Source organism: Maniola hyperantus, chromosome 9, assembly GCF_902806685.2.
Source record: "Maniola hyperantus chromosome 9, iAphHyp1.2, whole genome shotgun sequence".
Taxonomy (NCBI): Eukaryota; Metazoa; Arthropoda; class Insecta; order Lepidoptera; family Nymphalidae; genus Maniola; species Maniola hyperantus.
Genome location: NC_048544.1, coordinates 15,150,491 through 15,176,341, shown reverse-complemented (window position 1 = coordinate 15,176,341; position 25,851 = coordinate 15,150,491). Strand labels below are relative to the sequence as shown.

Genomic DNA, 25,851 nt, shown 5'->3' with positions numbered 1-25,851 from the left:
TTTTGTTGTCTTAAGCAAAATACTATAATAAATAATCATTTATTGGACGAAATTAGATATGAGTCAAGTAGCCTATCATCATCCATCATTGTAATCACCTTATTTCATGATCGCGCTGATATTTAATCACGTTTTAATCACGACCGTTCGGTTTAATCGCGGCGATGATTACACGCTCGTTTTGATCACGGCATAGGCTCTTTTGTTGAAAAATTATACCTAATACATTTTGTGATCAGGAACTTTTCGAGGTCGTTCAATTTGTTTGTTCTATGACGATTATTACCTTGGTTGCGATGTCATCTTATAGAAAACTAGTTAATGCTCGCGACTTCGTCCGCGTGGACTACACAAATTTCAAACCCCTATTTCACCCCCTTAGGGGTTGAATTTTCAAAAATCCTTTCTTAGCGGATGCCTACGTCATAATAGCTATCTTCATATTAAATTTCAGCCCGATCCGTCCAGGAGTTTGAGCTGTGCGTTGATATCAGTCAGTCAGTCAATCCTTTTATATATTTAGACTAGCTCACCTACTTAATCTGGCTTTACCCGAGTAGAATTTCTGAAAATGTACCTAAATTTCCTTATTAAGTACCTTTTCTTACTTAAGTACCTTACCTCAAAGTATAAAGTCTAACTTTTTTATATTTTCTTCGGAGTAGTAGGTACTTATTCGAAATCATGTCATGCATTTCCAGACACTTAGTATGGTGGGACCCCCTGCCAGACACCTTTATAGTAATAAACTATTAACGTTTTATACTAATTAGACTTTATACTTTGACGTAAGACTTTTTTTACACATTTATTACCTGTTATCTCCCAAAGCCAACATGATCCAAACATACATCCAAACAAACGTTCCTCCCTGTGTTGGGGACAATAGACAGATAAACTTTCAGCTTTTATAAAATGACGACGGTCTGGCACGCGCTGGATCTCTGTCTATAAAGTTATTGAAATGCATAAAGTTCTCAAAATAATATGTCTGAAGTTTCTCCGCACTTGGAAGTATGATCAAAACCCTTCTTATTTTATAGTTTTTGTATTTCACGAAGGCGAGTGGCTCATGCTAGGAAGGTACACTAAAAGTAAAATGTGTGCGTTTGCGAGCGCTTGCTCGCGACTGATTGGTCCGACATGCACGCACACTTAAGCAATGACAAGTAAACGCTAAAATGACAAGTAAAGTTCACTCGCCTTCGTGAATTGCAAGAACTGCAGTAGGAGACTCTTTCCTTACCTTCCTACTTACCTAGTGGGCTGGCGATGGATTGAGATGACGACTTGAGTTAGCGAGACAAGTACAGGGTTTTATATTTCAAAGATTTGTTTCTGTCGGGTGTCCCGCAACATCTCTTGGTTTTTTTTGTTGAAAAATTCATCTTCGTTTAATTTCCCAGTGCACTTTCAACGCATCGCGCACCGAGACATCAAACCGGCGAACCTGCTGATGGGCGAGGGAAGAGTCCAAGTGGCAGACCTGGGCGCGTGCGGGGAGCTGGCGGCGGCCGGGAGGCTGTCCGGCGCGGTGGGCACTCCGGCCTTCAGGGCTCCGGAGGCTGTGGCCACCACCGACAAGTACAATGGTGAAGTAAGTGGCACACCTTCTTCAGTTGTTGAGCCCGTTTCCGCCCTTAAATTACTTGTATTTCCTTGATCTTGACAAAAGAAAATTCTTGTCGGAAGACTTTTCTTTTTCCGTCTTATTCTTGAGGTAACTATTCCCATGCTGATGCCGGCGACTTCGTCCGGGAGGATTTAACTTTCGCACCCCGGGGCTGAACATGCTTAAGCCACTGCGGATCTGCTGCGGAATATGGTTGCTAGCTCCTCAGGTCACTCAGCAGGTGAATTAGCCCAATCATGAACTAATTTACAATATGCTGTTCCCCAGGCAGCAGACATGTGGTCTCTAGGCGTGACCCTCTACGCCATGGTAACGGGAAGGGTGCCGTGGATAGGGGCGACATCAACCGACCTTCAGAAGCGGATCCTCGCAGAACCCCTGACTTTTCCTCCAAGACCACCACTCTCCAGGTCTCTCAAGAGGTTTCTAGCACGGATGCTGGATAAGGATCCTGTTACTAGAGCCACTATGAAGGAGATTAAGGTGATCATCATCTTCAATTCAACTTGCGCGATAGGACTTTTTTTAACGTTGGGAAATGTGTTTACGCATCCCCCTCCTGGAAGCCAACCAGCCAACCAACTGGAGGGAAGGTATGTGGGACTCGCCGCCCGAGAGGCGACCGGAATACCCACTGAAACCCAGCGGCGCTCCTGCGCGTCGCCTGGCGACTGGGTCACGGGAACACCAAATCAAGTCCGAGGCGCACCGACGGAGTGCGTGAGCCTCCCGTCCCGGGGGGACCCAACGAGTGATAACTGCAGACCCCGCGCATGTCGCCCGCGTCCCATCCTCCGCTTCGTCCACTGTGCCCTCTGCTAGCCAGAAGGACACGCGGAGAAACCTCCCCCCCCCCCCTGCCAGATCATTCGACATAGCGAGTGTTTCCAGAGCCTTGTGGCAGTGTTGTATAAGTTGGGAGATGGTAGAACCCTAGTTTGACATTGCTAGCTTACTCCAATGACTAGATAGTATACAAAAACTCAGGCCTAGACTTACCTTTGATGTTGACATTACTAATTCACTCCAATGACGAGTTAGTACACACAAAGTCATAGACTAGACTTAGCTCAAAGCAAATGTTGACCGCCTGTCGGCTGTCGCATATCTTCGAAGCAAACATCACGTGTCACATTCAACTGAACACACTAAGCAATACCAAGTATTTGCGAATCCTGCCCCCCAATTGTGTAAGAATAACCATTTCATGGCTATCGCAATCGTCAAGAATTCTGCCCTTTGATTGGCTGTGAAAAAAGGTAAACAGTGAATCAACCAATCAAAGGGCAGAATATCTTGACGATTGCGATAGCCATGAAATGGTTATTCTTACACAATTGGGGGGCTGGTCAGCAAAATTAATACGATGTCGTTTAAGTTCCGCAAATTGCTAATGCGCGTGACCGCCATTTTAGTGACGTCAGAACTAGACTGAAGTTTCGAGCTGATGGTATATTTTTACTTAAATATACGTCAAATGACGTCGAAATGACGAGTTTCGATGTTAATGAGACATGGTTGAGCGCAATAGCTATTTGCGGGACTCATTACCAACTGAGCTTTGCAAACGATAACGTTTGATAACCTCCCTGACGCAGTGGTGGGTGCTGTATGTTCTTATAGTGGGAGGTCCCGGGTTCGATTTCCGACCGGAGAAATTGTGAATCATATAATTTCAATTTTTTTCTGCTCTGGCCTGGTGGGAGGCTTCGGTCGTGGTTAGTTACCACCCTGCCAGCAAGGACATTCCGCCTAGTGATTAAGCGTTTCGGTATGATGCGGTTTAGAAACCAAAGGGTAAAAACTCCCCTGCCAGGCTAGAACGCTCGCGCTTTCGTCTTAGACTGCATCATCACTTACCACCAGGTGAGATTGCAGTCAAGGGCTAACTTATCTGACGTATCTGACAAAAAAACCAGCCTAGTGCGAGTCAGACCCGCGCACCGAGGGTTCCGTACAACAGTGGTATTTTTTTTTTTACATTTTGCGCGATAAATCAAAAACTATTATGCATAAAAATAAATAAAAATCTGCTTTAATTTAATTGCTTTAACGGTGAAGGAAAACATCGTGGGGAAACCTGCATGCCTGAGAGTTCTCCATAATGTTTTCAAAGGTGTGTGAAGTCTACCAATCCGCACATAGCCATCGTGGTAGACTATGGCCAAAACCCTTCTCTCACTCTGAGAAGAGACCCGTGCTTTGTAGTGAGCCGGCGATGGCGAGATTAAAGCAAACGTAAACTGCCCGTTTTACCTATTTGATGAATAAAGTTGATTTTTATTAAATATCCGACCGCGATTACACCTGTAAGTTTCACTCACGTAAGTAGCTTACGTTATTAATTGACAACAAATCTAATCAAAATGAAACTTTTAGGAGTGTACAATGTAGGTACACTAGTGAATTTGTCGTAAGTTACCTACTTGCCTATTCCATATACACCTATAACCTTTTTTCGTGAAACGTTTTGAATTTCAAAGCATAATTGAATGCTAATGAATAATGATGAATGTTGAGTAGTAGGTTCTTGAAAATCCCGTGGAAATGCTTTGATTTGTAAGCCCATTTATGTGCTCTGAGATGCAATCTTTCTTTGTACCAAAGTCAAAATTGCTCAAATAGATGGCCTGTGAAAAAGATTAAGTCTAGTTCTTAGGTTTCTTAGGTTCTTAGCGTAGTAAAGCTATTATTGTAATCGCGATTGATTTTCTAAATTACTTAAACCTACTAAGTACACAGGAAAAGAAGAAGGGCTGGCTCAGTTTTTGCGCAACGGATCAGCCTGGCTGTCCAGCGTGGAAATGCAGCCAGTATTCTTGGCACCATTCCAAGCGGGCATTTGTATAGTAATTAGATAAGGCTAGCTTTAAGTTTAATTGTAATATTTTCTTCAATAAAAAAAAGGAAACAGTGACAAATACAATCTTTCCAGGGACACGAATGGCTGACCCTCGGAGGCAAGGAGCCTCTCCCCTCGGAGGAGGAGAACTGCCGCCTGGTGGAAGTCACTGACGAGGACATGGCACGCGTCGTCACCTCAATCCCCAACCTGTCCACGCTCATACTCATCAAGACCATGCTCAAGAAACATAGCTTTCAGGTACCTACTAAACGTACTTAAAACTTTCAGCTAGGTTTTTATGTTCACTAAGTCAACTTTATGCTCATAAAACTAAAACACTACATAATTATTATTATTGTAGCATTTTCGACACTTGTGAACTCTTCGAAATACGAAGTAAAAAGAAAATGGGACCGAAAACCGCTCCCTGTGTGGGTTACACAAGGAGCGGTTTTCGTTTCCTTTGTATTCGGTGCTTACTTTTTAAATGATAATAATTATTACAAATTCAGTTAGATAAGTAAAAGACGATGATTTTGTGCGATATTTTATTTTTAACAAATGCTAAACCCACTCGAATGCTTTAGTAAAATACGATGTCGTGCACTTCTACAATCTTTTTAATTTCTTTTAACTACGTAAATTATTGTATTAAAATACATTTTAGATACTTTTTAACCGACTTCAAAAAAAGGAGGAGGTTCTCAATTCGTCGGAATCTTTTTTTTTATGTATGTTCCCCGATTACTCGATGACGCCTGGACCGATTTTAAAAATTCTTTTTTTGTTTGAAAGGGTATACTTCAAAGTTGGTCCCATTTAAATTTGGTGAAGATCTGATGAACATCTTCGAAGATAGATACTGGAATTCCTCAACGGATAAGAGTAAATTGCTCGCGATCAGAGTAATAGCTTAGTAAACAGTAGATTTTTAACCAGTCATAGCATAATTCCATGGGGCCACTAAAAATTGTGAAATAATTTTTTTTACAAAAAAAATAAAAACCGACTTCGATACACAAACACTAAAAATTGAAAAATAATTTAATTTATTACCGAATATATTATGTATACAAGAGTTAATATAGTTACATAATAATATTTTTTGGGGTCGGTGCCAATGAGGTGCCATTGTGGAGTCTCATAAAAATATGAAGTCTAGACGTTTCGCGCAGCTAAAGCTAATTGGCACCGGCACCAAAAACTATTATTATGGAACTATATTAACTCTTGTTTATATAATATATTCGGTAATAAATTAAATTATTTTTCAATTTTTAGTGTTTGTGTATCGAAGTCGGTTTTTATTTTTTTTGTAATTTTTTTTTATAAAATGTATTTTTAAATGGTAATAAAAGATGTTTATAGAAGGATAGTTTTAATTTTAGCACTTTCTTTTTTCTCTTATTATAATCCGACTATTATAATATGAGACTTACTTAGTACTGAGGATACGTTTTTAGTTTTATTACTGTCAATTAATTTTTAAAAACTCACGTGATATTTTTATTCGTTAATTTTTGCATAATGTTTGTTCCAGAATCCATTCTTACGCAGTCGTGAAGGCAGTGCTAGACGGGAATCCACTGACGCTGGACCTGTTGTGGCTACTGAAGAGATTGAAAGAGAAGGAGAGGCAGCTAAAGCTGATAGAGCCACACGCAGAGCTAACCTAGCTCGTTCAGGAAGATCTCTATCAGCCCCTGGGAACTATCTTACTGAAAAGTAGGTTTTCATTAACCGTCTTCACTAGAATACTCGAAGTATATTAAAAACCCGATTTCGATCATTATTCTTATAATTCCATAACCCAATCTGGTTTTTTATTGGAACCATTGCCATTTTGTCGAAGTTAAACTTAATCCTATGCAAAGTTTAGATTTATTGTCAACTAGATGATGCCCGCGAGCCAAATAAGTTGTTAGATAATCATTATTTATCAGATTTTACTGATTATTCTTTAATATACGGACTTAAATTAGTCTTTAATTAATTGGACCAAAATTAACCTAAGTATTTTTCAACTAAGAGAGATAAAAAATGGTTTCTTCTTCTTTTACAGGCAACAATCATTTGACATATCTCTTGAATCGGTCCAAGAGGCCAAAGAAGTGAAATCAAGCAAACCAGCAGAACAGAGCAGTCAGAACGTTCCTAAAGCTCAAACCAACTCTAAGCCCCAAGAAAAAGAAAGCAAAGAGAACAAACAGAACGGAGATAGAAAAGAGAATAAGGGAAGGTGATGCCGAGCGCCCGCGCCCCGCGCTTCTCCTTGAGACTCGTTACCCGACGGGTCTAGCAACCAATCGAGTGATTTGTGTATCTAGTTACCCAAACTGTTTTTAAAAGCAGACAAGCCGATGTTAATGAAGGAGAAAACCCGAAGATAAATCAGAGTGCCTCGTCTTTATAGATAAGTCACAAAAAAGAGTCGCATTTATAAACCCTCAAATTCTTTCTACAAGAGTTTTGAGAGTTTGAGACCCCATACCGTACACATCTAGCAACCAGTCGGATAGCTTGTTGAGTTGAAGAAAAGACTGTTTGATGTTTTTAAACGTTTTCTTATAAATATGGCACGCGCAAATTTATTATATTATAGTCATTGTGGTTAGTGATTATATTATTATTAAGTTTTACATTTTTTATGGTTTACCTACAGTGAAAACAAGGTTATCACCTTGATTCATTTATTTCATTTATTATTCATACATTTTAAATCAAAGTACAAGTAATTACATACTTAGCTTGTAATGTAATGAAATTTTTAAATATTGTTATACCTAGTAAAGTAAAGATATTATGGTTATAAGTTTTTGTAAGCTTTAGTTGATTTCAACATGCATTTAAAAGTCAAAATACTTCAGTACTTAGATCATTTTTCATTGCATTTTTATCTAATCCCATTTACTAGGTAGGTAGGTAGGTTTAATAAAATCCGCTTAGCAGATTTCTTCAAAGCTCAAACGTCAATTTATCGTGTAGTCTTAAAATATTATACTTAACAGAAACTATTAGAAACAAATGAGATATTATAAGAAGAAATGAAACTGTTATGTATGGGCTAAGGCTGACTGCCATAGTACGTAGGTACACTGCACAGTAATAATACATAACAATTTTTTTTATATTTTTTGCAACACTTACATCTAGCATTACAGGCTTATTCCTAATACGCTAGTGTAACATAATAATATGTACTTCTTAAAAAAATTATATCTAGTGTAACATTAAAAAATACCTTATCTACCAAAATGTTCTCCTAATGCTACGTTTTACCTGTCCCTTGTTACAGTAGCTGCAAAGGTAAAATGTAACATTAAAAGTGACACGTTTAATTTTTCTATTCAAATATTTGAATAGGTACGAGTAGTTAAAATATTAATATAAGTAAAGGAATTCTAAATCAGCATTTAGAATTCCTACCGAAAAAAATCAGCTAATGGGATATGTGGTAAGCACTTTTCCTAAATAAGTTTTTTAACTTATTAAAGTCACGACTAAATACAATTACAACAATACAACTGGTTACAATTTTTTTTTTAAATAGATATAGCGAGCAAACGAGCAGGCGGGTCACCTGATGTTAAGTGATTACCGCCGCCCATGAACATTTGCAGCACCAGAGGAGCCGCCGATGCGTTGCCGGCCTTTTAGGAATTTGTTGGTCCGCCCCTTGAATAACCCCATGTTATAATCTAGTGGGAATACCGCCGATGGGAGTTGGTTCCACAGTTTGCACGTGCGTGGAAAGAAGGATCTGGCGCAGCGGACGGTCGAAGTGCACCAGACACCCAGATGGTGAAGGTGAAATTCCTTACTAAATTTTCAATATTTATTCGCAACTAGCAGAAATTATAGTCTTGAATTAACCAAATTCAGCATTAAACATTTCATGAAGAAGTAAATAGGTAGTTACATACCTACCTACTAACCTAATATAAATAATAATGGTAATCAGCCTTGGAATGGTAAGTTCAAGTAAAGTACCTACATACTGAAATAATATTTTTATAGTAAATCATTATAGTTAGATTGTGATTTATCTAATACTTGATATATTTCTCTTTTGAAACGTCTATTCTATTGACACTGTGCATAACTCTTTAACTTTTTCACAATTGGTCGTACTATATTAATATAATTAATATGCACTTAATTTTTGTCGAAGAAATCTTTCTTCGACAATACTATCTAGTTATTTTTAGAAAAAACACAATTGTGTACGAATAATATTAGATATATAGCAGATCTTAGATAGATTTTGTATTTTAAAGTTTGACCATATTATTAAAAAATTTGATCAAATTAAAATCCAATTATTGATACATTATTTTGATAGAACGAAATTTTCTTGTCGTTTATTTGTTAATGGAAAAATTACTTACCTAATTAGCATTTACTTATATTATAATATTACAAGAACCTTACTTTTATATAACTACTTAATAATAAATATAGGTAAAGTATATAACTAATTTAAATGCTCAAAATACAATTTTATCTTTAAAAATATTGTACATATTATACTTACCTATAACAAATATATTAATTAAGTACTTAAAACTATTCGTTTTGAAATAACTTTATAGGATTCATGAGGAATTAATAATATATAATTTAAATTTAACAAAATCACGGTAAATTAAAAAACAAAATTAATTTAGGAAAGTCCATAATATTTTGATAGGTACCTAATCCGTAGTTCCTGAAAATTACATCGAATGTGACAATGCCCGAATAATATCAAAATGTAAGGATCCAAACAGCTAATTTGCAGATATTGATTTCAAAATTTCGACTGATCATGTAAAACCTAAGATAGGTAACGTTACAAAGCTTTACATTTTCCGATCTAATCGAAACTTAAAATAATAATGTCGGTAGGTACCCCTATAATAAATTCAATAAAAAAATATATAAGTAAGTAAAAGTGGAATCACAATAGAAAAACAAAAAATGGTTTTAATGCGCAGTTACTGCTTTATTGCGATATTTTAAATTGTAAATATTAAAATTTGTATAATAATATTATAATTATGAATTAAAAATTATTAGATGCCTGAGAGCATTTTGAATTTGAAAATTAGCTCTTATATATTGCTAACATCAGGCGTTATTTTTATGAAGAATTACATGCAAGTATGAAATTGCTGTATTCAGGGATATCAAATTAAAGACTTGTGATGAATTTAACATGCTGACTTGTACAAATATAACTAAATAAATTATCTCACATGTTCTTACCTGCATGTAAATCTCAGAATTAATATAAAATTGACCAATTTTGTCAGAATTTTAAAGTAAAAATTTACTTAAACCATTTTTAAACATAATTCCAGTCAACTTCTTAATAAGGTAACCTTTTACCATCTTTTGGTCGAATTTCCTGCCAGCTTCTCCTTGAGCTTAGACCATAACACAGGGTGTCTAAACAGATAGTTATAGAGTAATATCCCGAACTAAACGCGTGTACAATAAATAAAGCCTGGCCAAAAATAAAATACCTCGCCATATGGGAATGGAGAATACCAATATAAGTAATTTATACAAGACCATATACTTAGTGACCAAATACCAAATACTAGTGGCGACCCAAGAGCAAGTTTCTTATATTTCTGGTCAGGCTACATTGTACATATTATAACTTTTTTGTATTGTAACTTTGGTAGGTAATCAATCATTTAATTTACTATAATTAGTAATAAGATTAGTCACTTTGCAATATTAGGTACGCTTATATACCTATCCGAAAAAAAGGTAGATAATATGTACCTACCTGCAATTTCTAAATTAATGTAAATCGGGATATTACTGATAAACCTGTCAAAACTACTTAAGTCCAGCTTAGATTTTAGGATATTTTGTAATTTCGCGTTTAATCTTTGGCAAGCGAACGGTCCAAATATATAAATTGCCTTTACATGTTGTGATAGGTGAATAGAGATAATGCTTTTATTATATTATTATTATAAAAAGATCCGGTAGGTTTTAAAAGTTATTACTTATTGTACTTACGATTTTGAAGCTTAAAAATTCAGTAAGCTTATTAAAGACTATCAAATTTTGCTAGGAATTGTCTGTTCATGTACTTAGTCTGCAAAGGTAAAAAAATTAAATTATTGTACTTACTTAAAATATATTAGGTAACCAAATATGTATTCTTAAATTTCTCTTAACATGTAATGTAGCCGTCCTTATATTTACCTATCTATTATTTTCTTTATGTAATTGTTTCATATTATACTTAAACACCATTACTTTTTATTAATTACCATAAAAAATTTGGAGTCGAATACAAGAGTATTAGAGGAGGTATGCTGGTTATGCTTGACCACGGACGAGAGAAATAAGTTTATGAGTAGGTAAATATATATAAGAGAATTTATTTTTCTCCTCCGTGCCTTCCACCTTCGTCATTATTCATTCTTCTTTATTAAATGTGTTTTAAATGTACAGTCGATTTTTTTTACTGAAGTTTGTTTTGTTTTGAAAATGTGTGGACACACTACACTACGAAAATAAAACGACAATTTTAATTTGCCAACGCCGCGCTCGCTGACAATATTATTTTGACCAATTATATTGTTAATTGTTTTGAATATATTTTGGAATTTCAATTTAAATTTTTTAAACTGAATAAACGTGTTAAGTACCTATCGAATTTTGACTAAGCGATTTTTATGATTATTAAAAATTAGTGTTGTATTATTTATATTTAATTATTGTTATTTTGTATACATAGGTAGGTACCTTTAATTAATACCTTTGCAGAATATACGTACTTGAAATTTTAAACCTCAATTTTATTGTGTAAGTTTATGTTGATTTTAAATTTTAAATCAAATCCAATAAATACATTAAATTCTTAAAATGTGTTTTATTATCTACTAAGTACATGATGCCTGCGACTTTCGTTTCCGGAATAAAAATTATTCTATGTCCATCCCCGGGATACAAGCTATCCTTGTACCAAATTTCGTCAAAATCGATTTAAAATGGTTCGTAAAAAGCTAGATCTCTCTCCTGTCGTGTCGAATTGCTCGTAGCCATCCTATCTATGAAAGTTAGGAAATAGACAGTGCACCTGTAGATACACGAACCAATTATTGTGAACAGTAATAATCGTTTGAAATTCGATCAGGAAACCATTCATTAGGCCGCGATTACACCTGTAAGTTTTACTTACGTAAGTGGCTTATGTCATTATTTGACAAACTAATGTAAATGTACTTATAAGAGTGTTTACGTTAGTAAATTTTCGTAGGTTAATTATGTAAGCTACTTACGCGAGTAAAACTTACAGGCATACGCCTGTAACTAAAACTATTACCGCTGCCTTACTATTGAGTTCACTAAGTTCATGTCAGTTATAATCTAGAATTTCTTACAGTGAGAAAGAGCACTCATCAAAGTTTTTATTTCGTTTTTCTTTCGAAAATAACTTTAAAATTTTAATGAGTAAATACCTACTTAATTAAATAAATTTTATTAAAATTCGTTTGGGATTTTCTTCTTTTTCTTAAACAAATACTTATCTTCGATAAGATAAAACCAATGTTGATCTTCCAAGAACACTGAAAATCAATCACTGAGGGATGGAGGAACTCAATTTGAAAGGGACGAAAGTGAAACAGGCAATGTTTAAAACAATAGGGATAAAAGGCTGTGGTCTGCATACACGGGGCCCGTGGGAAATCAAATCGAGAGTGTGTATGTAACGCGACAGGACCACACGAGTAGATATCACAACAGGACCGCCCTTGGGAGGTGGACCATTGCCATTGTATATTTGAATCAGTTGGTCCAATAGCTCTGTTTATTAATTTTTTTTTTTCATTTACTTAGAGTTTTACAAGTACTTCCGAGTACTCGGAATACCTTTCCTACCGAGAAGAACCAGCAAGAAACTCAAGGTATTTAAATAGGTCCAATAGAACTAGAAGGGTGCCAACGAGATTCTATTACTAAGCCACCGCTGTCCGACCGTCCATCTGTCTGTATGTCAGTCAGCTGTATCTCATGAACTGTGATAGGTGGAGAGTTGAAATTTTGACAAATTTTGTTTAATTTTCATGGTAGCTATTTTGAATTTTTTAGTTATTTTGCTTTAGCAGCAGCAGAATTCTAAGTCTTAATTATTGTATGTTAGTTAGTGTTAAATATAGTATAGGTACTTAAAAATTATACTTCATCTTGAAGGGATGTCACATCGCTGGATGTGCAAAGCCTAAACTGTGAACATTTACGAACCTCCAATCTGTTTATAGTCCAAGGACTGATCGCAGATAGAGGAGAGAGAGAGAAAAAAAAATTATTGTATGATGGTACGGAACTCTTCTTGTACGACTCTGACTCGCACTTGCCCAATTTTTACCGCTATGGTATGTTCATCTAGACTTCAAAATCGATTTGAATTATCACAATCACTAAGAGGGACTATCCAAGGTAGGATTTAGGCTTCTTTTTAATCTTAAGAAAACAAAGAAGAAAGAAAAATGAACCAGCTGTTAAATATAAATTTAATTTGTCTCTTCTAACAGCTGGTTCTTTTTTACGCGAGGGGTTGGTTCAGGCTGCTTATCTTAGCTTAGAAAATGAATCCAGTTTGTTTTGCAGGAAGCTTCCGTTTAATAAATGATAAACAAGTAAAAATGTCTTAATTATAATTCATTAGCTTTTGACATATCTACTTTTAAATGTTAACAATCACATAAGACTTAATATTCACTTTACATTTTAACAACCTATGGTGTTTATTCTAGGATGTTTCTTTATTAGTCTAAGCCTATTCAACAATTTTATTCTTCTTTTTCTTCATGTTTTAATTGGTCCACTTTTACGTTTTTCTCTTCATCTTCACCATCTTTGTCTTTGTATGATATCAGCAAAGGAACATTATTAGTTGATCCACCAGTCACGACATTTCCAGAACTTCCAAAAGGTACTACATTCCCTGTAGGATTGTTCCCTTGACCAGGGTTATAATTTACTGGCACATATATTTGGCCATTATTCGATTGGCCATTCCATTGGGCATTTTGTCCGTTACCATTGTTTACAGGCACAAGAATAGTTTGGCCATTGCTCAATTGAATAACATTATAATATATACCATTTGTTGTTTGACCTGTGAAAGGTGGAACGTAGGTTGAACCTGGATTGTTTGCTCCTGAATTGACGGGTACGTAAACCTGACCAGGAGTGTTGAGCCCAGAATTGGCACCGTTAGCAATCACATAAGTCTGACTAGGGTTGTTAACCCCAGAATTAGTGCCGTCAGCAATCACATAAGTCTGACCAGGATTGTTAACCCCAGAATTTCCATTAACAGGTACGTAAATCTGGTTCAGATTATTTAGTCCAGAATTGCCAGACATGTAACCCTGACTAGGACTATTTATCTCAGAGTTACCAGAGATGTAATAAAACTGGCCAGGATTATTAAAAGCTGAATTGCCATTGCTCGTTCCAGACTCATAAATTTGACCAGGTTTACCATTATTATTAGGAATATTCACAATTGTATAATCACCGTTTGGATTTCTAACCACATTAACATAGGGTGATCCATTACCATTATTTACAGGCACTTGTTGGTTTGGATTTGCTAGAAATACGAAACTGTTGGGCTGATTAGTATATTGGTTTTGTGTGCCTTGATTATTCGATGTTAGTGCATTACTATTTGATGGTGTCCATTGGCTTGGATTTTCATAGTTTGAAGGCACAGTAGTAGGAGCTACACCAGGCGCTACGGCTGAAGGATATTTTTTATCATTATCCCCTACATTTAATCTATTTGGCAAGTTTTGCTGAACTTGACTTTGCTTTTTTGCTTCGTTTACATCGTCGGGATAAACCACAGAATCTGAATATTTATTGAGTCCTGAATCAGTATCATTATTTTTCAGTTCAGGGTCAACCATCAATGTATCCTTTTTATTATCATTATCAGTGAATCGTAGAACCGTTCCATCATTTCCGATGGAATTATCGATTTTTTCTTCGGGTTTAGTTTTTGAATCTAATCCTTGTACTGTATTAACATTAGAATGATATCCTTTTGCATCATCTAATACTTTTGGTTCGTGAGATTCGTTTATATTGTACTTCAACTCGGGACTCGCCATCACTATACCCTTCTTTATATCGTCGTCAAGAAATCCTGGAACATTACGAACTAATAAATTCCCATTATTTTCTTTGGTTTCTGTTTGTTTAGTTAATCCTGATAGAACATCATCCCCAGCAGCGGTATTCAGTCTTAAGTCTAAATTGATTTTCGGTCCTTCTGCGTTATCTGGAACTATATTCAACTGTGACTCATTAACATCCACATGATTGTCTAGATTTGGCTTATTAACATTATTTACAGGAACTTCATTAGCATGACTGTTTAAACCCTGAACATCAGGTGTCGGAGGTTCTTTTGATGCAATGTTTAAATGACTATCAGGTTCATTTGGTTGTTCAATGTTAACATTGCTTTGACCAGGAACGTAGACTCCAGCATTATTACCACCACTTAATGGTGAGTGATTTCCTGCCTGTTCTATATCTCCATCATAGTTATTAACAGGAGCAATATATCCGTCTGGTTGCGAACCACTGTTCCCAAATATATCAGATCCAAAGAGGCCTACTCCAAAAAATCCTGGGAATAATGGGTCATCGAAGAAATCAGGAAGGCGATTGTGGTGGTGGTGATGTTGATGATGATGATGATGAGGTTTGTGTAAATGGTGCAGGTTTTGGCTCTTCACCAATACCACTCCGAGGAAGAGAATGAAGATCTGTAAACATTATTGTATTATTATTATTTTTAAGAAGGATATTTAGCCAAGTTAATTGCTGACTATTCCCCTTTCCTCTCCAATTAAGCGTAAAGCTAGTGCTAGTAGTAGGTACGACAATAGTGCAACGGGTGGGGATTGAACCGGCGACCTTTCGGTTTTCAGTCCGCTCATAACCGTTGAGCTATCGAGGCTCTGTATATGTAACTATTAGGGAAGGAATGAAAATGTAATGTACCTAGGTATTATTGTTTTATGTTTTATGCTTAAAGGTCACCTTTTTCAAAAATATCGATTTGCTGTTTGCTGAGGAGTTCACTCTTCTAACTCCGAAACTCATCAGAACATAAAATAAAACTGCACAGACAGACAAATATAGACAAAGATTTTAAAAGAACATACTATTTTGGGCTAATTATCGATATATATTTTAATTATTAGATAATAATATATCGGATGGCGTTTTACTACACTTACACCAAATAGTTAGTACCTACATAATGCAAGCTAAGGTGTTTGTTAAGGCGGAGCGCGCCTGCCCAGAATACGTCAGTACTATTATATATTCTGTGCCAGAAGGTGCATAATTCTAAATATATAAAAAGAAAAGGTGACTAACTGACTGACTGACAGACTGACTGATCTATCAACGCACAGCTCAAACTACTGGACGGATTGGGCTGAAATTTGGCATGCAGATAGCTATTATGATGTAGGCATCCGCTAAGAAAGGATTTTTAAAAATTCGACTCCTAAGGGAGTGAAATAGGGGTTTGAAATTTGCGTAGTCCACGCGGACGAAGTCGCGAGCAGAAGCTAGTTATAATAATACCAAATGCACCCTTTAAAATTTTAATATTTAATGCACAGAAATTATAGTTACAATTTTATTAAGTGTGCCTAAATAGATTATTGTCTTACCCGTATTGTCACCGCCATTGGGAAATTCCAAATGATAAAGTAATTTGAAAACGATTTTTATATTAGACTCTAATTTTCCTAATTTTCTTACATCTATACTAACAAAAGAAGTAAAGTTTATAAGTTTGTTTGTGGGAAGTAATCACTGGAACTACTGAACCGATTTTAATAATTCTTCCACCGATAGAAAGCTACATTATTCATGAGTGAAATAGGCTAAGTAGGTATATTTTAGACTAGCTGACCCGCCCCGGCTTCGCTCGGGTGGAATTTAGAATATCGGCGCGGGGTTAGTTTTCAAAAACCCAGAAATAGGTAGGTACCTACGTATTTTTCTTTTGTAACCGAAAACCTACGTACTTTAATTTTTATCATTTCATTTCATATTTCATTTAATTTAATTTCACATTATTTCATTTATGTAATTTCATTTCATTTCAGGTATTCTGGAGACTAATACGGACATATAATATGCCAATTTCCCGTGTTTTTTGGTCCTTGCAAATCCAACAATCGACAGTCAAAAAGTGTACAAAGCTATATGATTTGATTTGACTTTGACTTTGTTCCACGGGAAACCAGAAAACGTCGAACGAAATCACGTGTGTGAGCTAGTCAAATATACAAAAGTTGTCAAATTATCTTCGATTGCTTGATTGGTATGTTAATTATTATCTAATTACCATAGAAATAGAGATCATATTCGTGTGTTAAATTGCAAAGGTAGGTAATATCGAAAGAAAAAACCGCACGCACGGCTCTAATACTGGGTGTTAATTGGTATTTAATTATTGAATACATTTTGTACGAAATGGCCGTCGATGTATATGGATTGGACTTTCCCAACTAGAATAGTGGGTAAGATACACAAAACCCTGAGGATGCTACTACAATTCCAGTCAAAAAACAGTGCGAGTCAGACTCGCGCACCGAGCGTTCCGTAGGTACTACCCGTGTGCGATAAGTTGAGACTCGCCTGGAAATAATTTATATCCAGGCGAGTCTCAACTTATCGCGCACGGGTAGTAGGTACTAACTACTTTAATTATTTTTTGATTTCGGATTTGATTATTCACAAAAGTAATTTTAGTAATTGAAGTTCTAATTCAATATTCGATTTTGAATCAAAGTTCTTCACAAAGTTTCGTAACTAATTTCATCTACGAGCTAGAGACCCGTAACACGCGGACAGACACACAGACAGACAGTGCTGTCTGTCTGTACGCGTATCACGGGTCACATTAATAGGGTTCCATTTTTTATCCTTTGGGTATGGAACCCAAAAAAGGAAATATGAAAAATCTTTAGTAATTTTAATCGATTTATTTTTTAAATCATGATATAAAAAATCGGAATACAAAACACTGGTCATCTCTTTCTCTAAAATAAAATTATACGCCATGATGATGCATATTCGGCGCATGGTGTTTCCTACCAACCACACCCAAAGGTGAAAGCATCAGTGTTGCCAATCCGTGACCATGAGACATGGGTCTCCTCCTGTGGGCATCCAAATCTCTTTCTTCCACCTCATATCTCTCTTTAATACCCATTCTTCTTGGGTGTACCTGTCCCAAATAACCTCTGTGATCAGGTTCGTGAACTGCATTGATGTTAATATGTCTCATATTTTCATTTCTCATATTTCTATATCCCATGATTTCTGGACCTATCATTCTAAAGTGCGCCTTATTTCCAGGCCTCATATAAACACGTCTCATATATTTTCTCAGTCTATCTTCATGGTCCATATGCCCTTCACCTTGATGTCTAGAATGAGCGCCCATGTTTCTCAATCTACCCTCAGAGTTTCTCAAATATCCCCAAACGTTTGGGTCACCATTATACGAATGGCTGACAAGGCGTCCCAGTCCACCGTTTCTAGAATAACCCCAGATATTTGGCTCGTTATAAAGCTCTCTTGATCTACCATCGTGCCTTAAGTAACCATCATCGTGCTCATCATCGTGATCATCATTGTGATGGTCATCGTGATGATCGTCGTGATGATCATCGTGGCGATCATCGTGATGATCATCGTGATCATCAACGTAGTCATAGTTTTTGTTATCATTTTTCAACATGTTCTTAATAACTTCTTCTTCTTTCATGCCGCATCTTTGGTGTACGTTACGTTTTAGGGGAGTCAAAAATTTTTGGCGGAAAGCAGAGGTGTCACTCTTCTGGTCTTTGACGGTATTGGTCTTTAAATTTTCACTCTCCGAACTCACTGCTAGGATCAAGGAGCAAATAGCCTGCAAAACAAAGCGATCAAGTTTAGATCTCAGTTTTTTACGTGCTTCTTGGGGGTTGGGGGTGTAAAACCGACAAACCAAAAAAACCGGTCAAGTACCTACTAGTCGGTCTCTTGTACGTGACGAAGAGTACAAAACCCCTACCGTACAAGAAATACTTAGCACTTTTTTTTCATGGCGCCATTTTGAAACTTATATTATTTGTTGTTATAGCGGCAATATTTAAATAAGTACAATATTCTGCGAAAATTTCAACTCTCTACTATTATTGTTCATGAGATACAGCAAATTGCAGGAAGGCCAGCAAAAGGCACTTTTCTCATTTCTTAAAAAAAATATGAATTCGCATCAACCACAGTCAAGCACGACTCAAGAATCAAGCAAACATTGAAAACATTCAACAGGCTTGGCTCAAGCAAAAATCTACGTAGGTACTTGCCATCAAGCCGCTTGACTGTCTCGGAGGCCCTATAGGTACCCCTACTTACCAATATAAATAACTTCATCTTGGCTACAGCTATCACCAACTGATCACAACATCACCCCGTTTCAGTATTTAAATAAAATTGCGTAAGTATTGCATTGTAATGCCGTGCCTATAAATATCGGATATCAAAGTATTGACGTTATTCATAATATCAAAGTATCTATATTTAAATTATTAAACCGTAGCATTGGGCTCGTTTAATAAGCATAATATTAAAAAATCGGTCAAGTACGAGTCAGACTAACACACAAAGGGTTTTGTAGCTAGGTACCACCGTACAAGAAATATGTAGCACTTTTAAATATATTTTTTTTTATTTTCATGGCGTCATTTTGAAATTCTTATTATTTGCTGTTATAGCGGTAATATAAATACACTTTCTGCGTAAATTTCAACTCTATACCTATTAAAGCCCTCGTAGCTTTAGTTCTAAGTTCACGGAATAAATCACCACTGTATCTTACAAATACAACAACCGACCATCAAAAGGCGTAATTTATTACCTATTTTGAATACATTATTTTAATTTTGAAAGTTTACGAGATACAGCCCGCTGACAGACAGATGGACGGACATCGGAGGTAAGAAGCATAGATTATCTACTATGGTAAGAAGAAATAGAGTCCCGTTGACACCCTTCGGGTACGGAACCCTGAAAATAGGAAGGTACACAGGTATGTAATTATTGGTAATACATACTTAATTAGTACTTAATACTTATCCTTTGTATTGCCCTATCATGAACGTTAATTAATATACCTAAGTACGTTTATAATAAATATGCCCTACATAAAAATTGTGGTGAAAGCCTTGTGGTTAGCTCGGGGGTTCGATCCCGGGCACGCACCTCTAGGTATAAATTTTCGGGTTACGTGCGTTTTTAAACAATTGAATATCAGTTGCTTACCAGTTGCGGGACCAGCACAGAGTGAAAAAGAAGAAGAAGATCACTTGATTTAAAAAACGTGAGAAAATAAATCAACTATAAGATTATTATTCTTATTTCTAGGATGAATGTTACACTAGCGTATTAGGAATAATCACCTGTAAGGCTACGTGTTGGAATAAACAATAAAATAAAATAAAATAAAAACTATCACCGCAAAAGTTGTTACATTGATAATTAATTTTACTTATTTTATTTAAGTAGGTATAGATTATATGAAAAGAGTAGGTATACTACGCGACAGGTCGAAATAAACCCGCACAGCCCCCGCGCTAACCCGGTGCGGGAGAGCGTGGGTGACGTGCGGGTTTCCCCTCGCCTCATACCCCGATTGCTCTCAATTGACCTCAATTCTCAACCTGTCGCGTACTATCGGTCGGTATCGTACCGGAACGCTAAATCGCTTGGTGGCACGGCATTGCCAGTAGGGTGGTAACTAGCCACGGCCAAAGCCTCCCACCAGACTCTGCTTTCTGAACCGGCGTGGTAGTAGAGTCATAGACGTATCAACTACCATAAAAGACACACGAGAGACTAGTAAGTTGTCCTACATGAAATAAATACATTTTGAATTTTGCCTATATAACTCACATACCTACACAGTAGGTACTCGTATTACCTAGTTATTAAAAAAAATTCGTTACTTCTGGACTATTTCTTTCTTTCACTAAAGCTCCAGTTTCATGACATCTAGTTCCAGGGCGTTTCTTAAAAGCCTAATAGATGCCTGTTCATTCCCTTCCAAGGAGAAGGGTAAAGGATGTTACTTTTAACCCGAAAAAAACCGGCCAAGTTCGTGTCAAACTCGCGCACCAAGGGTTTCGTACTCGGGTATTTTTTTGACATTTTGCACGATAAATCAAAAACTATTATGCATAAAAATAAATAAAAATCTGTTTTAGAATATACCTACCTATAGCCCTTTCATATGATACCCCATTTGGTATAGTTATCTTACTTTACTTTGAAAATTGAAAATACTTAGGTGTACCCTACTAATTATTTGTTCATTAACACATTTTATTTTTTATTTTTGATGTAACCAAAATCCACGGTTTTCGGATTTGTGTCTTTACTTGTGCTATAAGGCCTGCCTATTTGCCTCTCATGATTCGAGGTCAACGGGAAGCCTATAGGGTAGGTAGGTACCATACGCCATTTTGAAATTTTTAATATTTGTTGTTATAGCGGCAATAGAAAAACATAATATTCTGAGAAAATTTCAACTTTCTAACTACATATAATGGTAAACATTACTTTGAATAAAAAACACTGGATATCTCTTTCTCTGAAATAAATTAGGTATTTATGCGCCATGTTATGTTTCCTATACCAACCAAGCTCAAAAGCGAAGGCATCGGAATTTCCAATCTGTGACCATGAGACATGGGACATGGGACATGGGACTCCTGTGGACATCCAAATCTCTTTCTGTCACCATTGTGAAGTCATATCTGTCTTTAACACACATTTCATATTGGGTTTAGGTACTTGTTCCACGTAACTACAGGTTCGTGAAACGGTGAAGTGCTTTTCATTCCTCATAACATGTGGACATATCCCATAGTTTCTGGACCCATTGTTTTAACGTGCGCCTTATTTCCAAATTACCTACCAGATTGGGGATATTTAATAAACCACCTAGGTACTATGAGAATTAATACTACCCTCAGAATTTCTCAAATATCCCCAAACATTTGGTTTTATAAAAACAAAATTTAGCCCGTAGGTAATCAGGGGGGGTTACGGATATTCGCACCCGCATCCACAAATGCAGAACATTCGCATTAATCAGACATCCGCTTCCGCAGATGTTAATAATCCGTATCCGCATCCGCGGATGTGAACTTCTAATAATACTTATCTGCGGATGTCAAAATATTGGCATCCGCAACAGCCCTGGTACATACCTGAGATTGGCGTGAAAAGCAACCGTCTTCGCTGCCGCGCAGTCGAGTACAAAGGGAAGGTTAAAAAAACTGTTCTATAAGTAATTCTCATTCGATTTATTTATTTTAAAGACTGGTAAGGTAAAATAGGTATAGATACTCAGCAAATATTTTTTTAAATAAATAATCTCTTTCTCTGAAATTAAATTATACGCCATGATGATGCATAAGTATATGTGCCATGTTATGTTTCCTACCAACCACATCCAACAGTGGAGGCATCGGTGTTACCAATCCCTGACTGTACATGGATCTCCTCCTGTGGACATCCAAATCTCTTCCTTCCACCATCGCGAAGTCATATCTCTCTTTAATACCCATTTTTTTAGGGTGAACTTGTCCCACATAACCTACGTGATCAGGTTCGAGTAGTGCATTGATGTTAATATGCCTCATATGTTCATTCCTCATATTACCATATCTCATGGTTTCTGGACCCATGTGCGCCTTATTTTCAGGCCTCATACGACCCATATTTCTCAGTCTATCTTCATGGTCCATATGCCCTTCACCTTGATGTCTAGAATGAGCGCCCATGTTTCTCAATCTACCATCAGAGTTTCTCAAATATCCCCAAACGTTTGGGTCACCATTATACGAATGGCTGACAAAGCTTCCCAGTCCGCCGTTTCTAGAATAGCCCCATATATTTGGCTCATTATAGTGCCCCCTTGATCTACCATCGTGTCTTAAGTAATCATCATCGTGATCATCAACGTAATCATAGTATCTGTGATCCTTTCTCAACATGTTCCTAATAACTTCTTCCCCGCTCAGCCCGTGGTTCATGCCGTATCTTTGGTGTATGTTATGTTTTAAGGGTGGCATGAATTTTTGGAGGAAAGCGGAATTTTCACTCTTCTGGTCTTTGACGATACTGGCCTTTGAATTTTCATTCTCGGAACTCACCGCTAGGATCAAGGAGAAAAGAGCCTGTAAAATAAAGCAATTAAGTTTAGAATCTCAGGTATCTCTGCAGCAGGTCGAAATGACAATCTGGGAGGAAACACCCCGCACACCCGCACAGCCCCCGCGCTAACCCGGTGCGAGCGAGCGCGGGTGACGTGCGGGTATGTGGAGCGTCCCCCGCCTTATACCCCGAGTGCCATCTCGACCTGTCGCGGACTATATGGAGATCGGGGTGGTAAAACCGACAACAACCAAAAAAATCGGTCAAGTGCGTGTCGGACTCGAACACGAAGGGTTCCGTACAAGAAATCACACATATTTAAATTTCATGGCGGCCATTTTGGAATCTTTATTAGGTACTTGTTGTTATAGTGGCGATGGAAATACACATTCTGTAAAAATAGAATAAAATAGAAAAGAATAGAATATGTTTTTATTCAAGTAGACTTTTTACAAGCGCTTTCGAATCGTCGGGTAGTTTTAATTTACCACTTTTTACACAAATTCAACTCTCTTTCTATTACGGTTACCGAGATACAGCCCCACTGACAGACAGACGGACAGCGGAGGGTAGTAATCAGGGGGTGGCAACTTTGTATGGGGCCACTGCAGACTTTTTTATGGAATCATTTAGAATGAAACAAAGAAATTCTTTGTCTCATTCTAGACTTCAAAGTCAGAGACAAAGTTTCAAACTATAAACAACTGGCAACTATCTACTCTATGGTACGTTTGTTTTTAGGTTGTTGGTTTAAATATGAAAGTTTTCTTTCCCAACAGTTGTGATAAATTTGTATATTTTTAGTTGTATTTCATGTGGTTTAGTGTTTTTGCTTCTATTTTTCTCTCCCTGTTAGCTTGAAGAAACTCGCAGCAGTGTGATTGAGACTAGAGAAAAATAAGGACAGTGACTTATTGTTTGTGACTCTTTTCGTTTGTAAGATTAAATTTATCATGTCTGATAAATATAGAAAGCGTGTTAAGTGCTGTGCATTGGCTTTCGACCCAACACTTACTATCCACTCTTTACCAAGAGCCGGAAAGGCATCTAATTATGCAAGGTAAATATTGTCGTGTCCCTTAAGTACCAGCTGTTCTTTTTGTCTACAAACCGGCTAAAGAAGTCAGAAACGCTGGTGTTTTTGATATTTTGGTTTATTATATAGTATTATTATAATGTTTCAGGCTTCGAATTTGGGCAGAATATTGTTTTGCCAATGTAACTGAGTAGGTGTTGAAAAGCTTGCACACCAGCAGTGTGCCTGGCTCACCAGCAGAAACATTGCAACAACATTCAATTTCAGTGGTATGTACCTAGTAACTATACATTTCTATTGCAATTTGTAAAAAATTCTCAGAAAAACATCAATTGTTCATTTTGCCTTATTTTAGAACCTGTCCTAATGTGTCTATCTTGTCTCTGCCAGCAGACACATCACAGCAACATTTAATTCAAGTGGTACATAATATAGATTTCTATTGCAATATGTACCTACTTAATACATTCTCAGTAGAGAAACCAATATATTGATTGTGTATTTTGCCTTATTCCAGGAACAGTCAGTGTGGCTTCCGCAACCCACTAGGTACCAAATGTGCCTATCTTATCTCGGCCACCAGATACATCACAGTGGTATGTAATAAGATACATCACAGTGGTATGTTATATAATGTTTCTATTGCAATTTTTTATAAATCATCAGTTAAAAAAATATAATAATTTTGTGTATTTTGCCTTATTTCAGGACCTGTCTGTGCTTCCACAAACCACTACCAAAATAATATGCCTATATGCCTATCTTGGTTCTGTTCATTATTTTATTTATGATATATTGAATAAGTAGTTCTTGCTATGTAACATTCCCTAGTTTGAAAAACATTTCAGTATTAGATCTTTAATAATAATTAATCTGTTTAAAAGATAATAATTCTATTAAGATTTATTACTGTAATCCAACTTTGGTTTAACTTTAACCTGTTTTTGTAATTTCTTCATTATGTATGCTGTGGATTATGACATAGTTGTAATAAAACAATTTAAAAGTACATTTTTTTACTTCATCTAATAGCTTAGAAAAAAAATAAGTAAAAACATAACTTAAATCTTTGTATGGTTTTCACAGTATAATATAAAAATTTATTTCTAAAAATTATAGCATTTTAAAAAGTTTTTACTTGTTTTATTCCAGTTTTGTTATGGCCGCTTTCCAATCGCCATAAATAATAATCTTTAACTGTGGAATAAACTCCTCGGTTAAAGATTATTTGGCGATTGAAATGCGGGCCTAATATAGAAAAAAAAAAAAAAAAAAAACGGGGTTCGTAATTTCGCGCCAAAAGTTTAATTCTATGGAATCACTAATAGATGGCGTGACGGTGCATAGTCTGCACTTTATTTGTATGTAGTTGGGCTTCTTCTCCTGGAGTAAATGTGTTCTGTGGTAGTAATAGGGTCCCGTTGGGACTATTCGGGAGCAGAACCCTAAAATCAACAACAAAAAATAACTTTGTACACAAAGATATTATCCATAGTTACTAATATTATAAAAAGGTAAAGTTTGTTTGTTTAAAGGGGTAATCTCTGGAACTACTGAACCGATTTTGAAATTCTTTTACCAGTAGAAAGCTATATTAAGTATTACTGAGTGACATAGGCTAAATTTTATTTTCAAAAAATTAGAGATCCCTACGAAAATTGTATAAAGCTGCCCGTGCGAAGCCGGGGCGGGTTGCTAGTTAGGTACCTATAAAACTTTTTTGAACTTAACCTGAGACCTCCGCCGAAACCAACGAGGCAGATATAGTACGCGACAGGTCGAGATGGCAATCGGGGAGGGAACGCCCTACACACCCGCGCAGCTCCTGCGCTAACCCGGTGCGGGCGAGCGCGGGTGACATGCGGGTGAGCGGGGCATCCCCCCGTCGCATACCCCATCGCGACCTATCGCGTACCTACCATACATTCTAAGTTCTAACTTACCAATATAAATGACTTCATCTTGGCTACAGCTAGCATCGTGAAGTCAATCACTCCAACTGATCACAATATTATCCAGTTTCAGTATAAATATAACATTGCGTTTGTATAATTGCAATGCCGTGTCTATAAA

General features: G+C 36.5%; 3 protein-coding genes and 1 long non-coding RNA gene across 6 annotated transcripts in view; 2 read left to right on the top strand and 2 right to left on the bottom strand.

Annotated features, from left to right (window-relative positions):
- Positions 1-11,352, top strand: part of LOC117985236 (calcium/calmodulin-dependent protein kinase kinase 1) — a 131,772-nt gene extending 120,420 nt beyond the window's left edge. For both annotated transcript variants that reach the window (XM_069500912.1, XM_034971927.2), the window contains 5 exons: positions 1,407-1,597; positions 1,901-2,116; positions 4,569-4,736; positions 6,019-6,203; positions 6,541-11,352. In XM_069500912.1, the coding sequence (XP_069357013.1) occupies positions 1,407-1,597; positions 1,901-2,116; positions 4,569-4,736; positions 6,019-6,203; positions 6,541-6,721 (941 nt within the window). In that variant the 3' untranslated portion in view covers positions 6,722-11,352. The remainder of the gene's footprint in view (positions 1-1,406; positions 1,598-1,900; positions 2,117-4,568; positions 4,737-6,018; positions 6,204-6,540) is intronic.
- A 6,234-nt stretch (positions 11,353-17,586) lies between these two features.
- LOC138402750 (uncharacterized) lies at positions 17,587-18,964 on the bottom strand. The gene is made up of 2 exons (XM_069500640.1): positions 18,939-18,964; positions 17,587-18,450 (listed from the first exon to the last, which is right to left on the bottom strand). The coding sequence occupies exons 1-2, from the start codon at positions 18,954-18,956 to the stop codon at positions 17,587-17,589; spliced, it is 882 nt and encodes a 293-aa protein (XP_069356741.1). The 5' UTR covers positions 18,957-18,964.
- A 2,945-nt stretch (positions 18,965-21,909) lies between these two features.
- On the bottom strand, positions 21,910-25,781 carry LOC138402760 (uncharacterized). The gene is made up of 2 exons (XM_069500675.1): positions 25,722-25,781; positions 21,910-22,765 (listed from the first exon to the last, which is right to left on the bottom strand). Exons 1-2 carry the CDS (start codon positions 25,755-25,757, stop codon positions 21,980-21,982), a joined length of 822 nt encoding a protein of 273 aa, XP_069356776.1. The 5' UTR covers positions 25,758-25,781; the 3' UTR covers positions 21,910-21,979.
- Positions 23,328-24,769, top strand: LOC138402733 (uncharacterized). Of its 2 annotated transcripts, XR_011237079.1 has the most exons (4): positions 23,328-23,802; positions 23,927-24,047; positions 24,296-24,374; positions 24,487-24,769. It is a non-coding gene; the product is annotated as an uncharacterized lncRNA (long non-coding RNA). The 2 variants fall into 2 exon arrangements; XR_011237078.1 differs by having other exon boundaries at positions 23,328-24,047.
- Positions 25,782-25,851: the final 70 nt, after the last annotated feature.

Excerpts from the sequence above, each read along its gene's own strand:
- LOC138402760 (XM_069500675.1), bottom strand. The coding sequence starts at position 25,757 with ATGCTAGCTGTAGCCAAGATGAAGTCATTTATATTG. Across the intron at positions 22,766-25,721 it reads AGATGAAGTCATTTATATTG|GCTCTTTTCTCCTTGATCCT; the intron begins GTAAGTTAGAAC and ends TTTATTTTACAG.